General features: G+C 35.2%; 1 protein-coding gene across 4 annotated transcripts; it reads left to right on the forward strand.

Moving 5' to 3' along the window:
- Positions 1-1,996: 1,996 nt before the first annotated feature.
- On the forward strand, positions 1,997-18,096 carry LOC133532142 (uncharacterized). Of its 4 annotated transcripts, none has more exons than XM_061870692.1 (13): positions 1,998-3,702; positions 5,179-5,295; positions 6,066-6,152; positions 7,186-7,383; positions 8,295-8,351; positions 9,123-9,170; positions 9,832-9,888; positions 11,782-11,847; positions 12,574-12,639; positions 13,680-13,727; positions 14,474-14,530; positions 15,645-15,799; positions 17,042-17,153. In XM_061870692.1, exons 1-12 carry the CDS (start codon positions 3,642-3,644, stop codon positions 15,782-15,784), a joined length of 1,002 nt encoding a protein of 333 aa, XP_061726676.1. In that variant the 5' UTR covers positions 1,998-3,641; the 3' UTR covers positions 15,785-15,799; positions 17,042-17,153. The 4 variants fall into 4 exon arrangements, with proteins under 4 accessions (XP_061726685.1, XP_061726676.1, XP_061726668.1 ...); XM_061870684.1 differs by having other exon boundaries at positions 1,999-3,702; positions 7,192-7,383; positions 15,645-15,779; positions 17,042-18,096; XM_061870676.1 differs by having other exon boundaries at positions 2,000-3,702; positions 15,645-15,779; positions 17,042-18,096.
- The last annotated feature ends 789 nt before the right edge of the window (positions 18,097-18,885 follow it).

Below are 18,885 nucleotides of genomic sequence, written 5' to 3' on the forward strand. Positions count from 1 at the left end.
TTGTTATACGATCAGCTTATTCCAAGACGGATTATTACTGACATACATGTCACTCTTTCCATGCTTATATTGGGAACCTAACAAGAAATAAATTACTTGCAAACTAGTTATTTATAAATAACGACCTTATCTGTATGGCGCATGATAATAAGGCGAGCATCAGACTTACATACTGCCGCATTATCAGCTCACGACAGACAACAGAAAAAACGTTTACGTATACAGGTGTATTTTTGAAATAAAATTTTTGCGTCAGTTTTCTGGAATTTTTTTTTCCTTAGATTTCTTCTTTAAAAAATAAGTATGATATAAGAAACACCTTCAAAATATAATTTGAATGATACTAAGGCACCTGTTTTAAGTAAATAGTTTAGAAGAAATAATTAATTCTAATAATTGGACCAGGAATATAATGCCCGTAGCAGGAAACTGATGATCTTAGCAGGAAAATGACGTCGTCTTTGCTATTTTTTAGTTGTTTGAAGAAAATCACCTCCAGTTATGAAAGAAATTTGAAATAGAAATTGAATGGTATAAAAGGCATCAAATTAAAACAAAAATATTACTTTCCTAATCCGCGAAAATCTAACGCGTTGGTCAATCAGTGCCATCCCCTTATATTTACTTACGTGTTTTTACATACAATTAATGTTCCCACCCTCCCACCGCAAAAATATATACGCAAATAAATATAACAAACCACCACCAAATACAAAACACGACACGTGTTTCGCCTCTCTACGAGGCATCCTCAGAAGATGTTGACTGTGTGACGTCCGACAACTGAAACAGTCTGTTTTCCTGGATAATAAAACCAGCATAATGACGCCAGGATAGTGAGGACAATGAATACTTTTTACGACGACGGTTAAACCATAAACATAGTGTACGTGCTATATTTAAACGAAATTAAGGATAATAGGAATTATTAAATGGTAAAAAATAATCTGAAACAAAGTTCTATGTGCTTAAAAATCAATCCAGGAAATGACATTATACGAGGACAAACATATATCGCGCGAATGGCACCTAATAACTTCATAAGAACCTTAAAACTTTCTAAATCTACTTCCATTTATTTTTTTGACTAAGCACAACTAATGTACTTATTCATAATGTCTCAAAAGTGGCGTATCTTTGACTTTTTAAATATTAACACGTATTTGAGTGAAGATTTATTTAGACTATACGTGTGACACAGACATATGGCCAGCGTTTAAATAAAGTATTTTTTGCAATAAATAAAAAGATATGCGAAGTTTAGCGATTTACTCGCTGTGGTTATTTGTAAAGCAACAACTTATTTCTATATTTACTTTTCTCGTGTTAAAGGATGTAGGTAGGTATACGATCGAACTGATATATTGTTTGGAAAACATTAGCAGATGGTCTTACGCTGGTTTTTTAGGGACAGGGGTTGGCGTTATAATCTTATTAACTAGCGTTCGTAAAAATAATTTTCTGCCCTCCTGGCGGTAAGCGTCAACTTTCAGCCCGCTGTGCTTAACGAAGTTGCTGCTGTCCGGCTTCGTCGAGCAAAAATAATAGTAAATATACAAACCTCGGGCAGTAAAATAAGAAATGGCTCAACTCACAGAATTGTCAGCCGAGACGAAGCTACGCATGTAATATACATAATATATATAACATACCACTTTGATTTGGCATATAAGAGTGTCTAGGTAATGACGATCGCAATTGGGGGTCAAGAGGGCGAACGGACACCAAGTGCACAGTCCGCGATAGTTCTCTACGTGACAAAACTCACTACTCTCACTAAAATGTATAATATTGCATGTGTACAATGAACTGGTACCAATTAATGAGATAGTACCAATTTATTAAAAAAAATATTATTTCAACTTATGTTAAAACCCTTGAGTTACAGAATTAAAAAAAGAACAACTTATCTTCATGATAAACCTTATGGTAAATTATAATTCGAGTTAATTACGAGTAACTTGGCTTATCGTAATAATTAAAAGCCGTTTAATAAGGCAATTAAGTCGGCAAATGCGCTAGGGGACTTGGGGGTATATGTATATTATTAGTATAGGATCTTGGTGAAAGGCACACACAGCAGTCGTGTATATTAAATACAATTGATTTTAAATCTCCATGCTATGTATAGCAACCTGTGCTTCTCTTAGTAAGAAGCGTCAATTGAATAACAATATTTTTCGATAGGTACAGATGCACACAGGCCAATTTGAACATACACTGACACATACCTGACGATATTTAAATGATTTGAATCATATTATTTACGGCCCAATTAGAAGAATGAGATACGATAACGATAAGTTCTGGTTTAGATACATTCTCATTTAGATATCGTTTGTATGTCGTATAATTGACAGAAGCAGCTCGATTCGGGGTCGGGATGTGCGCGCGTTGCTCACTTGACGTCCCCGCCGTAGGTAGGTACCTACTGTCATGTACGTCAAAATGCAGTCTCTAAGGAATGTAAACATGATAAGATGTATGTATAACCGAATTGATGTAAGTATGTCTGTAAACTTATATTACCTACTCCTTTTTAAAATTCGAAATTAATACAGAAGCAACCCTAGTGAGTCGGGCAAGTTTAAGTATGTACAAAGCCGTCGCTTTTTCCAACTTTTTTTTTTGCATATAGGGTACATGTTTTGGTCTTATGCATAGACGATAGCCCAACCATCAAAAACCATTATGGTATAATAAATAATGGAATTATACGATATGAGTAATGTGTAAATTCTTGACCCCAGTGTCAGATTGATAAACTTCACAAAATAACGCTTATTGTACGAGCAAAATCATTTATTCACAACAAAGAAGACGGCTAGAATTTTAAGTAATATACTTTCTAGTACGTAACTTAAAAGTATGTTAACCAATTTTTGGAAAACCTACGTAATTTGTAATGTTTATTTTAAAAAAATCTAACGTACAATGCACAATGTAGTAAAACCTTGTAAGTGGATTTTAAACCTACTTCAAATAATCGTATAAATATTAACTCAGTATACGTAATTTTATTCATTAAGTATAATATTTTGGTACCATCAAGCAGATCTGTCAGTGAAGCCTAGGAATTGTGTAACTTATCGGTAGGTTTCAAAATAATAGTGACAAATCCCTCGAGTTTGACCTTAGATAAGATATATTATCGAATCGAATTGGTATTTTCAAGGCGTAAAGTACGATTGGACATATAGGTAATTTAAGTAGTTTCATATTGGCAAAAAATATTTTGTTTTGTCAAGACGTTCCGTTTAAAGGTTTTCAATTTAATTTTTAAGTTCTCATATAAAATTAAATATTAAGCAAATGTCGGCAAACATAATTAAATAAGTCCTGTTTCTTTCGTGTGACCATTTAGCAATGTCACAAATATTCTGGGTAGGTATATGACCATGTTATCTCATGTTACAACTAAGACTAGGTATATAGATTGTGACAATAATTGCGAGTCGCCATATCTTGCTTTCTGTTATTGAAATTTAGACCATCCCATGTGGCGAATAGAGGAGATTTTTGTAAGAATAAGTTTGACCGAAGGGGACATTTTATTTTAGGAGGATTAGATGTGGCTGGGTAAGTAATCATACATACAAATAAATGGTTTGTGTGATTATTTTTATTCGTGTTCGTGGAAGATGGGGTCGCGTTGGGCACTCGCGCTTCCGCTGTGCTGCCTCGTCGGATTATTTTTCATAGGTGAGTTTATTACTTTGTTTTAAGTATGCTATTTAATGTTGAGTATAACAGAAACGTCTGCTGTTATTTGGTGGTTTATTTGTTGAAAATATTCGCTGTATTGGGTACGGTATTGGTATAGCACTGTACTAGAGATCTAGTGGTCGTGGATTCAAATCCCACCTAAGCCAGTGATTTTTTCCACTTTTAATTTGTTTTTGAGCTTAGTATGCTATTTTTTTATGAACGAGTAGGTACCTAATTTTATTCGAAACCTACAACTGAAAAAAATGCTATCGTTGGAATTGCATTTTTTTATTATTGTAATAATTATAAGCGTCGATGTACATAAATTACATAATATTTAGAGGTTACTGCGGATCCCTTTATTTGGCATAATTATTGAAAGTCACAGTGTAATGACAGTCATATTATCATTAGTCATATCTCTGAAACCGTTAACTTTTCAGGAATTTCCTTAGGTTATTCTATTGATAGGTTAGGTTAGGTTTGTTTTATGACAATCCTGAAAAGTTACACGTTTTTCAAAAAAACCAAATTATGGCTAACGAAAATGCGGACAAACAATACATTATGACTTAAAACTTTATGGGAAACAATAGAGACCCATGCCTTCACGCTGGGAAGAAGTTCAAAAATCCTGGAAACCAGTGTTTATTTCTATAGTGAGAATTATTGTTAAGAACATTCTTGGGTTTTCCCCGCAAGTTCCCCGGAATGGAGCGATTAAAAAAACGGCCATGTGTGTGCGTCGTCGTAGTACGCATAATGGAGGATTTCGTAACTTCATTGGCTGTTGTATTTATAAATGTTGTTATGTATATTTCTATATGATGTTAGTATAAATGTTGTATTGACTTGTAAAAGAGCCTTTGAGGCCTACTTGCAGAATAAATTTTTGAATTTTGAATTTCATACAATGCCTTCGCGGCACTTAGGTACTTACGTCGTTTTATTAAGAAGATCAGTTTTATTTTAAATTTATTAATGGCTCAAACGATCACATTCAAAATAATTTTCATGAGAAGTTTAGTTTTATTTTCTGTCATTTTCAATTTTTTTGCACGCCTGGTTCAAAAGCTGGAGGACACAATATTTTTGATTTTCGGAGCGATTATTTCCAAAAGTACGTTATTGATTCAATGAATACTTTTGGAAATAACTCTCTCTTCTCTTTGACCGATCGGATGATTTTTTTTTCACTTATTTCACTCACATGACTTACATATAAAATGGAGTATGGAAATGGAATATTCGATCACCGAATATTCGGCGCTTCGGCCAAGAGAGGGGCCGAATATTCGGTATTCGATATTCGGCCAAAACTACTATCCGGGACATCTCTACTTAATATGTACATACATCCTTGATTTTCCCTAACAGGGTCCACGTGAAACTGTTTATAATATTGTGTAACATCTATATTACTATGGTCGCAATAAAGTAATATGATTACGTTCTTCATCTTTATTTAAGATACGGTAAATGGGTCTGCGGAGGTTACCGCCAGCCGCAGGAATGGTGCGCCATCTTCGCCGCAAGACAATCGGCTTCGCCGTATCCCGGCTGCCAAGAAAAACCACTACAGAATTAGTAAGTAAAATAAAAGACGATTACGGAAAGACGAACGGGTGGGAATAGCCTTCATTTTATCGTAATCGTACCAGTAACAGCTTACATGTTTTTAAATTAGGTATTGTCAGTTTAATACTATAAGACCCAAAGGCATAGCAATTCGATTTTTAACCGACTTCAATTTCATAGAAGGAGGAGGTTCTGTATTCGGTTGTGGCTATTTTTTTATGTACGTTCACCGATTACTTCGATACCCGTGGTCCGAATTAAGTAATTATTTTTTGTTTGAAAGGAGTTACTTCGAAGCTGGTCCCATTTTAATTTGGTTCTGGTCTGATGATGGAATCCACGAGGCATTGAGGGAACTCATTAAATTTTAAAGGTATGGTGTACAAATATGGTGATTCAAGTGACTCGAGCATTTCCTCTCAAAAACTACCAATTTGATGTAGTGCAACTGTGGTCTTACCACGAGTTTGAGTCTACATATCAGCGGACGTGTTCGTGACTTACTTTCTATAGGTATACATCTCGCCCGCACTGGCATCTTATTATATGCCAGTCCCCGACGCTCTCTTATTATTACAGTCAGAAAAAGACGGCTAGTCTATCTCGCGGGCGAGATACTGTCGCGCCGCTGCCGCTCCTGATACAATAACTGAGTGACTGATTCGCTGAGTTGAATACATTTGGCTCCAATGACAGCCACCCTGTCAGTTAGCCTACGTTTAGATACCTAACTAACACAATATTGCTAAAATGACTAAACTGTTTTGTTTTTATGTAAGACGTGAAGACCGGCTCGTTTGAAGTGGTCGACGGTGACAACGACGACACAGAACTAGCGCGTGCGCAGCGGCGTGGAGGGGACGTAGGTATGAAAATATAAGGTTACAAACGTATTCAAAGGGCGTGTGGCGTGTTGGCGGAGTAATTCAAATCTCTTAAATCTATGGCGGTCTTTACATTCGATGCGGATCCATACGTCGCTCTGGTTTGCGCGCGAGGCATTGCTAGACTTCGTTTTATTAGCTTTAGAAACATTAGAGCGTTTTAACGTGTAATTTTACTCAAAAACACTTTTGAAAAATAAGTAGCAGCTAATATTTATGTAGGTAACAAATATATAGCATATTATGATCATTTACATTCTTTTGGTTTCATTTTATAGTTAGTATTTTCGAATAGCGTTTTTCGATAAAAATGCAACAAGATTGTTTACCCTTTTTCCAATGCTAAAAACGAAGTATAAGTACCTAGTACTAGTACTACTGTTCTGTGTAGTACTGTTCTTTTTTAACTCTGTTAATTTCAAAGATAATTAATAATATATTCTAATAAGGCCATTACAAGCATGTACACTGGTCTTATTTAGAGCCTGATTACCTTTTGATCTGTTTTATTAACAAGTATGAGTTCATACATTTGCTACTAAACGCAAGTAGCCTTATATACAATTGTTTGGTTTTAAGTCAGAACGCCAGCCTGCCAGGGTTACAACAACGCTATATGCAACATTGAAAATTAAAATACGAATTTAACTAGGTATACCAGACGTATTATGTAAAATTAACTAAATGTAGTTTCCTTAAATGCACTTAGCCATCGTTACTCGTACGCCGAAGTTAACGACACTCTTTAAAAATACCGTTAATATATTACGTATAATTTATATTTATAATATAAATCCTACCCCCTATCGCATAAACACCTAAGTAGGTAATGTTTACTGCAAATAAATATTCTTATTCTTATTTTTACGTGCATGGCGCTCAGTTTTGCTCACACACCGAAGCTGCGTCAGCAAAACAGAGTGTCGAGTCGGTGAATCTCAACTTGATTTGTTTTAGATATGATATTAGCTTGACACGACACTAAAGTACCAAACTATTTTCTATCTTTATGAAGTTACAGTAACCGGCTCAATGGAAGTCGTCGACGGCGCTAGGAATGGGACCAAAATTTGTTTTTCTGGCGACGGCTACGCATATTGCAAGAGCGATCGGGATGGACAGAGATCTTCGAATCCTGATGTTCGCGGCGGACAAAACAGCAAGTTCGGTCGACAGTTGCCCCGCCGCTGGCCGGGTCAACGCAACAATACTCGTGAGTAAACACCTTCGCTGGTTCTTTATCTATGGTGTTATTACTGTTAAAGCAAAATTTCTTTCTCGTAAATAGAATTCCATCACCAACATGTTCATGTAAAATGTTGCCAAAACGAAACCATAAGGCTTGCACTGTCAAAAAGGTTATCAGATCTCTTGTAGAGCCAAGCTTCTAACTCTACAAGCCCTAACTTCACAAACTCTACACCTTAGTTGAAATATATGCTGGCTTGGCCGTTTTGCTACCGTCACATGGGCGTATGGTGAAAAATGTATTCACTATTCATTATTTTTTATAATACAATACTTCTTATAGTAACGAGATAGAGAGAAAATATATCAAGTTTTTGAATTGTTTTGTTGTTTGTGTACTAGTAGGGTTCAGCTTCCTAGGACTTCAGGAAGTACCCTAAGGGTTTTGATGATCATCAGTGAGTGAGTGAGTGAGTGTGTGAGTGAGTGAGTGGGTCAGTGACGAAATCGAGGTTTTTTAGATATGAATAAAATCTAAAGTATGAGATCTATGCAAATGAAACTATTAATGCTTAATAAGCCCATTATTGGCATTATATCCCGAAAGTTTTGTTTATCTGGTATAATCTAAACCCAAGCTATAAGGGTTCAAAAAACGACGAAGCGCTTCGAGAAAATGTAGGTAGTGCCCTTGTGCTTCGCTTTGCTCGTCTTGGCGATATTTATTTATTTCAGATATTTTGTTTCTTAATGTTTAAATTTTTTGTATAACCCTATTTTAAAGACACAGCTAAGTACCTAGGACAAAGCTGTTTGTTTGTAAGTAGCTAGGTATCTACTAGCTATGGTAGATACCCTATTTATTGCTATGCCATTCATAATAGCTACTAGTTTGAGTACTTTTATGTAACCATAATATTTTATGTATTTTCACAGTTCCCAAGAAATCCTTGCAAGAATTAGCAGAAGAAGCAGCCAATAGGACTGCTAACGGTAGGTCGCGCTGTAGGTACAGTGCAATCCCATTTTTAGTGAACACGCGTTTTCTATAGTTAAAACTAGTTTTATGAAACGCCTTGGTGGAAATTAATTGCAATGAAACTAGTGTAAACTAACACGAAATCCAAAAGAAAAAACTTGATTATGAGTAGAAAGAAGCCTAAAATCATGTCGTGTTTTAATTTATCGCCACTCGTTGCGAATTACCTATTCGTTCGTGTATCGTACAACGTTTTATAGTAAATATGGCCTTTTAAACTTTAGAAATAGGCACGGAAAGTACTCATTCCCGCACTAGTGCGGGAAAGTATCACCATATGTACTATAATATATTTTTACGGTAACATATGTATAGATAACAATTTTGGCAAATTGATGCAAATCTGCTGGATAGCTTTATATAACTGTAATATATCGTATCGGACACGGACCATGATGTTTAGAAAAGCTATTGTCGAACATTAGTGTACTCGTATCTAAAAAAAGGATAATAAATAGTTCGGGCGTTACTTATTTTTTCCAAACTTAGCATCACTTTTATGAATTGTAGCCATGGGGCTTATCCTTGTATCAGATGACGTAGTAGATCATTCGGTCCCCGCCTGAACTAAAAGGTGATCGTCGATTTTGGGCCCATCGATCGCATATATACGCATTTTATTACGGAAATATACGTAATATTAAAAGTAATTTTTTGATTAATCATGAAGCTAAAACACGAGCATTATATTTAAAAATTTGCCTAATAATTCTGAATTTTTTCAGTTAATGTTGTCAGACCGTCATCGAGGATCAGGAAAATTAGAAAAAACAGTAAGTTATAAGTCAAATGACATTAAATACCATAATCTATCGCATAATGTAATTAATACAAAACCGATTAGTATGAATACCTACATCATAATTCAAAATGTGTTATTACGTTGTACTTCGTTTTTAGACACTAATACCGACAGTCTGAGGAATACCTTTCCCCTTCAAACCTTCGTGCCCAGGTTCCAGAATACACAAAGTTAATAAAATAATACTTGGTGTTCAACATTTATTATTTACTTACTAGGTTTTTTAGTCTACTAGAAACCCTTATAGGTTCGCCACATCTGTCAGTTTATCCGAATTTTTTGTGTCATAGCTCAGATGCCTCACTAAATAATATAGATAGTTCCAAACCTCAACAGATTTTTTAGATTCCAAAAATGACGTTAAAAATACGTGGCGTTCTTGTATATAAATAACACTCGAAGCTAGAATAATTATACTTATGTTTGTTTCATCGCTAATTCATCCAAATCCTAACCATTTATATTGTAATATGTAATATTTATACATTTTAACAGTTGGTCTTATGTTGATGTCCTGATTTTTGTTTTTAAATAATCCGCCTTCACTGTTTTGTTAACCGGATGAAACTGACTCTCTCACTTTGTTCGTTCGATCGTTTATAATAAATCATAATCTTTTATGTATTTCACAGTTCCCAAGAAGTCCTTGAAGGAATTAGCAGAAGAAGCAGGCAATAGGACTGCTACCGGTAAGTCGCGCTATAGTGCATTTATATTTTATGCATGAATAATAATTTAATAATACAGAACAGAGAAACTCCACTTTTTGGGGAAAATGCGTTTCCTACTAAAACTAGTTTTCTGGAACGCTTCACAGTAAGAATATGTATCAATAATCGCGTTTTCCCCAGTTTAATTAAAGGTTTAATTAAAATTATTATTAGAACAATTATTCAAAACTATTTAGGATCGTGTCATTCACGAAGACGCGTGCCTTGATTCGTATTGCCATGATATTAAAGGTTAGATTTGACAAATCTGCGCGTCATCGTAGATGAATAGAACTATATAGATTTACCAACTCATGCACTTTGTGAAAACTCATTTTTACAGAGAAATCCCATTCAAAACTAGTTTTTACTAGGAATGTCACGAATATTCGCATTCGTATATTATGAATATTCGCATGTTTGTGCCATCTACCATGTATTCACAATAATTATAAAGTCCTAATTTTGCATATGAACCTATCTGTCTTTTGTATTAAAACGCATTACCGCAAACAGATGGCGTTACGAATACTAAACAAATCAAGTATATTTGTTTACTTCAATAAAAGTCTTGCACTGACTATCTGCATGAATGCTGCATTTTTAATTCTCCCACACTTCTCATCGAACGGTACATATTTGCTTGGACATTCGCATTTGCATTAAATGATGCGAATGTTTTGCGAGTGCGAATTTACACAGGTCGTCTCCTGTTTTGCCCACGCCGGTGATGTATTCATCACGCCATATTTGACAAATAGGACACAGGCTATTGCCTCTTAAAGGATATAGATGGCACATTCTGTCGTTCTCCGACAAATATATAAATATTATAGGATGTTATTACAAAAATTGACTAAGCTCCACAGTAAACACAATAAAGCTTGTGTTACTTAAATACATGGAGTTCCCATGATTCAGGAACAAATAATCGTGCTCATCACACAAATAAAAGTCTTTACCACGATTTGAACCCGGGACCATCGGCTTCATAGGCAGAATCACTACCCACTAGGCCAGACAGGTCGTCAAAATTTCATAGGTAGATCATAATTCCATAGATGTTTGACGTTTAAAATAAAACTTGCGGTGTCGGGGCTGCCAGCTTATCTTGCTCTGACCCTAACAAATTAATCTAATAATCATGAAGTTATATAGATCGCGAACATTAAACGATGTGTTTTAAATAAGTTCCTATTTTTTAATCAAATTTTTTGTATATTTTTTTATCTAACAAGCGACTCAGACCACGATCATCACCGATCCGGAAAATTAGGATAAACGGTTATCCAATTGTTCGCATCACAGAGAAAACCTTTAAATTTGTATCAATACCTACTTCATAATCCTAAATGTAAACAAACGGCCTGGTCAGGGATGATGGCAAGAGGCCTGATGGAATGACGTTGGTGCCTTGGAGTATGGGACGGCCCCTTGTCTGGGATGCTACATGCGTAGATACCCTGGCACCGTCCCATATTCCAGGCACCAAAGTTGACGCTGGTGCGGCTGCATCCTCGGCCGAAAGCCTCAAGCGTCGCAAGTATGTCAACCTCGGCAGTAGTTACATATTTGCGGCGTTTGGGGTTGAAACCCTAGGGCCGTGGGGGCCTAGCGCGCGCCGCCTCTATAAGGAGTTAGCAAAACGCCTTATAGAGGCTTCGGGTGACCAGAGGGCTGGCCTGTACTTCGCCCAGCGGATAAGCATTGCTATCCAGAGGGGCAATGCAGCCAGCCTTCTGGGCACCCTGCCAAGCGGTCTCGATCTGGGACAATTTTTTTATTTATAAGTTTTTAATTGTTTTTCCACCCATTTGTGTTTATTATAATTAAATATGTACAATGTATTATTAATTTAAAATTCGCTTTTAGGCTCTGACAGATTGAAAAATACGTCTCCCCGCCAAAACTCCGTGCCCAGCTTCCAGAATATACAAAGTAAGTTAATTCTATTATATTTCGTGTTCACCATTTATTATTAGTAGGTTTCGTAGTGTAGTCAAAACCGCTAGTTCCGAAACTGAACAGTTTTTATATATTCCATAAATGACGTAACTACACTAACTAAGTAGCGTTAAAGATTGTTTTCTTATTTTTAAATTTGCTTTTTTTTTCAAAATATATTTTAAAGATCACGGGACATATATATAATTAGGTACTCTCGAATAATGAATGGCAGAATGAAAAAATAATAATGTATGTGTAAGCTCTATATGTTTTGTCGTTATTTATGTATATATTATAAGAAATATAAGTATGTATATTTATGTATGTATGTATTATGTATGTATGGTATGTTATTGTATTATATTTGGTTGTTGTTGTTAAAGTAACACCGCCCACAATCTCTCTGCTTTGCCTAAAGGTTGACTGGCAGAGAATGCCTCATGGCATTAAGTCCGCCTTTTGTACTATAAGGTTTTCTTTTGTGCAATAAAGATTAAATAAATAAATAAGCTAGAAATTCTGTTTGTTTCATCGATGATTCATTCACAAATAATATTATATTGTTGTTCCGATTTTTGTTTTTAAAATAAATGGTCTAAGATCCGAATTAAGGTCGACCAACACTGATCTGTTAACCGAATGAAAATTATATTTTATCTATCAAAATAATAATAACTTGACCATTTATTGATCAAAATCATATTTATACATTAACAGGTTCCAAGAGGTCCTTGGAAGAGTTGCAAAAACTAGCAAAAGAAGCCGCTAATAGGACTCCGAGCGGTAGGTGGCGCTATAGCGCATTAATATATTATGCATGAATAATAATTTAATATTACGCATGAATAATAACTTCAGGTACTCCCGTGCGAAGCCGCGGCGGGTCGGTTGTATTTAAGGCCCTGCATCTAAAAATTATGGGACGTTTAAGACGCAGCAATGGAAACAAACAAATGACCCGAACTTCCATTCAGTAGTAACGGAATCGGAGGTCTTTGAATTTGAATTAGAGGAGGATTGTCAAAGAAAATTTTGCGGCCACATTAAATATACAGCCATCTTTCGACACATGATTGAAACTTTTAGAACGCCATTTGAATTTGATCCTTATTCTTTTACCGATATGTGTTAATTTTTAAATATCAATAAGTGGCGCCATCTAATAGATTAAAGGCAGAGTTATGCAGCATCGTTTCGAGCGATGGTAAGATGGACACCTGTATTTCAAATTCTCTTTGGCGAGGAGGAAGGAACTGGCGGGCATGGCTTACCAATAGGCATCCGCAATCATGGTAGGGGAGCGCGGGGCTAGAAGTAAGTTTTTGGAGAAAAGTCTGTTTTGCCTAAAATATGTACGCTTTTGTGATTGTGATTAAGAGGGTTTATAAAGTATATATCTCAGCACTAATTCCAATTAAAACATTGTTTAAAATCTTTACCCATCTTTTACACCAGGCGCTTTTTATAAAAATGGGAGTTCTTAGAAGTTACCCCATGTCTGGGGCTAGTTGTAACAGGCTCGGAGCAAGTTGTATCAATGAAAATACTGCTGGATAGGTGTTGACCTATCATGAACAATACCAGTCATATTTAATGTAACTGTAATATATCTGACATGGACCACGATATATTAGTGTCTCTAAAGAAAGGACAATAAAGATCATCGATTTTGGGCCCATCGATCGCATATATCTTACAGAGATGTTTAATACATACGATTTTTTACGGAAATATACGTAATATGGCGTGTAAATTTTTGATTAATCAAGCTAAAACACGAGCATTATATTTAAACATTTACCTGATTTTCTGTATTTTTCTAGTTAATGCTGTCAGACCGTCATCGCGAATCAGGAAAATTAGGAAAAACAGTAAGTTATAAGTCAAATTGATATTAAATACCATATATCGCGTAATGTACTTAACAAAAAACCGTTTACTATGAGTACCTACATCGTATTTAAAATGTTTTATTAAGTTAAACTTCGAACATTGGAAAGCGCACAGACACACATAAAGCTTTAGTAGTCCCAAAAAGCAGATTAGAATTAAATTAAATAATAAAAATTGCTACCACATGACTGTCCGCATTTACAATGCACTTCCTATGTCTTGGACAGAGTTACCAAGCAACAATTTTTTCTCTAAGTTAAGAACCTTTCTGTTAACGGAATATTTTTACAATATAAATGTTTTTTTTTTTCTCAGAACAGAACGAAATCGATCGCTTGACATGTAAATTATATTTGAATATTGACTTGAATCATAATGTATATTATAATAATATTGAATTGACTTTATCCTTGGAATGAAGGAAGGAGGAAAATGGACTTTTGTCAATTATTTAATTTTCAAGGTTACTTGAATTGTGCCGTTATTAATGTATTTTAGGAATAAGTACATTGTATACCGTTAACCGGTTGATTGTGACACCTGCTATTATAACATCTGTACCTATTGACATGCACAATCTGACAATAAATGATTACATACTTAATTACTTAGTTTTTTAGAATATGTTTTTAAGGTCACGGAACATGTATATTTAATACTATGCCATTCATGACACCTATTAGTTTAAGTACTAGGTAATCATAATGTTTTATGCATTTTACAGTTCCCAAGAAGACCTTGCAAGATGTAATGGAAGAAGCAGCCAATAGAACTGCTAACGGTAAGTCGCGTTGTAGGTAGAGTGAAATCCTATTATACTTAAAATTGGCGATATGTTTATTATGCCTTCAAGTGGCGCTCAACCCGTGAGTGGTCGGATCGAAAATCAGCAAAATGGCGGCCGCCACGGACTGACGGGTCGATGCGAAAATCGTCAGCCACCGCAGAGTGTGGTTAGTGAGGTGTTGCCGTATTTAGAAGTGAAAAAGAACGCTTTTAAATATAGTTACGCTCTTCTAGCACCCGAAAGTATAGGTACCGAAGTACCGAGTTAGACAAGGATAACATAACGAACAAAAACACTTGTAATAAAATTTGTTGGTGAGGGACATTTATTTGGGAGCCTAGATCGAGTTGTCTTGATGTTACGAGGTTGTTTTGTAAAAACTTTTATAGTTATTTTTACCGATTTAATCTTAGAAATTAAAGTTTTAATTTGATAGTTAAATAGTCATTAAGTATCTCCAATCATTCATCCATAAATTAATTCCATCATATTTGGTGGTCGCCATTTATTATTTACTAGGTTTCGTAGTCAACTGGAAATCCTTATAGTTTCGCCATGTTTATTTGTTAATCTAAATTTTTGGGTCGTAGCTCAGAGGTCAGACTAATAATAATAACATTTATGAAACATATATATTCCATTTTTCCGAACTTTTACACATACCATTTTTCCAACATTTCCATATATTCCGAACCAGTTAGAATAGTTTGTTTTAGGTAGGTATATTCTTAAACTTATGTAACTTAACTACGTGCCGTTAAGGATTCTGTGCTTATTTGTGACCGCGGCCGGCAAAATGTCTCACTTTGTCGCTTGCCATAAGGACGCCTTGTCAGGTAATTCATCATATCATAGCCATAATATGTTTTTATGGTGAAGGGTCATATGTATATAAATAACACTCAAAGGAGCTCGAATAACTAATTATAATATGTTTGTTTCATCGAGAATTTATGAAAATCCTAACCAATCATAGGTATATTATATAGGTAATACATATGTATTTTTTTATACAATTTCAGTAATGTTCTTATTATGTTATGTTCTGATTTTTGATTTTATACAAACGTACGCTTCAGTTTGATTAAGCTGTTTCATTTTTCGTAAGATATCACCACCGGTATCCCGAGCGATGGCGGCGTCAACCACGCCACACCCGCGCCCGCGCACAACGTACAGCTGCCCCGTTCCTGGCGAACACTCGAAGACTTATTTGTAAATAGTCGAAAACCCAGGAGTACTTGTTAGTAAACAACACCCTTGGTTTGTTCTTTATCTGTCCATCCCGCGTAGCCAACATGCCAATCGTTAACACTCCGTAGCGAACGAAACGCAACTGTCACCGTCGCTCTAATATGGAAGAGTGATAAATAGAGATGACGCTACGCTTCGGAGCGTTAACGATTGGCATGTTGGCTACGCGGACAGTACTTACGTACTTATTCTGATGTACCTAATCGTAACTGTATAGATCTGGCAAACCCCCACGGCTTTCAGAAATTTCAAAGTAGAGGTTGGTCTGTGTTTCAAAGACTAAATAAAAAACACATACATATATTTAAGTATGTATTTATCTATATAAATTTTAGCACAATCGGATTAGAACGAACCTCGAAATTTCTGGAACAGTCCTGAAATTTGGTATGTATGTAAATTAAAGGCCCCTTTTTCATGTCCACACCCTTTGACATTTGGGGACCTCGAACTCTTACTTTCTGGTGAAGTCGCAGTCGAGTAAAATGTTGATATTGGAGTAGATCATGTACAAATGTATAGAAAAAAGTGGAATTCATATTCCTCTGAGTTTTCTATTAAAAGAATGTCCCCTGGAAGTGTATAAGCGCTAAACCTATATTCAGCAAGTATTTTCTATAACAAGATGTATTTTTTCTTAAAGATAATTAGAACTTTTTTGTGTAGAATTCAATAAGCTTTTATGTTGTCTTACACCATATTTTCCTAGATAACGTAGATTTAGAATAAAATGCGAATTTCTCCAGAATGGTATACATTTCCCAAGATGACTGCGATTCCTCGAGGTCCCCAAATATCAAATGTTACATACATACCAAATTTCAGGACTGTCCCAGAGATTTCGAGGTCTGTTCTAATCCGATTGTGCTATATATGTATATCGTCGCTTAAAGAGTACCTGTACAAGCTTTGCTTAGTTTGGGGCCAGGTCGATCTGTGTGAGATTGTCCCCAAATATTGATATATTTTCTATTTATATAATTAGCCTAATTTCTATTTATAACCTGCCAACAAAAGAACCTATTACTAAACTTGCGTCATTGGTATGTTTTGCAAACCCTTAATGTGACCTGTAATATTCGTAGGTGTTTTTTGCCTTAATCTAATTAGCTAGTTAAATGGTACATATACATAACAGTTTTGTTAATACTTATTTAAATTTAAATGTATTTTTTATTATATCTGTACAAATATTTTCATTTATATGATGTTTTTCAAAACATATGTTTATGCTGCATTATGTTGTTGTAGCGGAACTGTCCACCGGCTCTTGGGCGATCGTCAGCGGCAACAACACCGCAACCGTCACCAGCGTTTCGGGATTCGAAAATCAAATTAGAAACAACATTAAAAACAACTAGGCAATTCAATAAATAAGAAGTTCGAAGAACTTAAAAATATTGGCGTGCTTCATGGCTTATACATAATATTCTATTAGTGATTTTAATATAGTCGGACCACGCTTTCATGCCTAATTCTACGTCAAGCATAGCGCTCGTATGGGATAGGGGGCGTCCATAAATTACGTGAGGTGTTTTTTTCAATTTTCTGACCCTCCCTCCCCCCTTGGTGAGATGTCGTGAGATTTTATTCAACCCCCTTCCCCGTCCCCCAATCTCACGTGAGATTTTTCAGAATGTGGGTTTATTACGTAAACGCGTTGGATTGTTTATTGTAAAAAGAAAAAACAATTTGGTTCGTGCATTTATTTACGACTAGTTTAAGCATGTACATACAATTTGGATTAAATGGACCAAAATAGTATAATTTTTTTTTTGTTTCATTCAGAGAATAAATTGCGTGATATTTGTCGAGACCCCCCCTCTCCCCAACGTGAGATTAGATGAGATTTGGCTCGACCCCCTCCCCCCTTTAATCATCTCACGTAATTTATGGACGCCCCCATATGTATGTATGCACTGTTACTGCCAAGTCAATGCAAACTTAGCATGGTCAAGGCCTAGTACATGTCCTTTCTTTTGTAGGTTTAAGTTCTGTTCTCTATTCTCAAGTTCACTAGTAATAACGATATGGATGTCTTAATTCAGTCATAATATTACCTACGCGTTTAACACGTCATTTGCAGATTCCAGAAAAAAATGATTTAGTGTTGTTTTATAATATGAATGGAGGGATGTTACATAGGATGTTAAATAAAAAATATAAGCGTGATTTGTTTTATTTCATTTATAAACAACATCAATCAAATAACAATTATGTGGTTAAGATCAAAACAATTATTTTGTATATCTCTACTACCTTAATTAACAATTACTTAGCTAATAAATGTGCAAATCAAAATAGTCCTTTTTGTCTTTATAACCAACCCTACCCTACCCCTACCTACAGAAGAAACATGACAGTCCTGCAAAAAGAAATACCCATAAGGATTGTAGCTACAGAAACTAATCAAGTCGGTCTTTATAAATTTCATAATAAACCCAAACAACAATATACCTAATTGAGTGTCCAATAACTTCATTATTAATTATTTAAGGCAGACAAACTAACCAAAAACAGGATGTTGTCTACCATAATTGAATTCATCTCAAAAATTTCCTTATAATATCTAATTTATGTCTGTTATATGAAACCTATATTATCTGTAAGTTCTATTTTCTGGTCTAATCTTATTTTAATAATCAGTTAAGGTGCTAAGCCACTGGATTTAAGCAGCAGCCTAAAGTTCAGCCAGCAGAGTTTTAGAAAAATGTTAGCGCTTTTTACATAATTGATATAATTTGCAAAAAATATGAATAACAATCTTGAGGGCTTTCTAGATGGTTTAAGATCCGAAGTAAGTTCCACCCAGACATCCACTGATCTGTTGACCGGGTGAAAGTTATATTTTATGAAATAAAAAAGTTTCCTGAACATATACACAATAGGGTTGCCGTAAAAATATGTTTACGGCTATTTTTAGTTTAAATTTAAATATGTATATATATATTGTTGTAGTGGTAAATAGACTCGTTAAACGAACGAACTAAGTTCCAGTGTATCCACATACAAGAACCAATATGCGTCACTGCATCGGTTAGGTTGCTATTTACTACCTGGAAAATATACCAAAATTATGGCTATTTTATTGCGAA

This window comes from Cydia pomonella, chromosome 2 (assembly GCF_033807575.1).
Source record: "Cydia pomonella isolate Wapato2018A chromosome 2, ilCydPomo1, whole genome shotgun sequence".
In the NCBI taxonomy this organism is placed as follows: domain Eukaryota; kingdom Metazoa; phylum Arthropoda; class Insecta; order Lepidoptera; family Tortricidae; genus Cydia; species Cydia pomonella.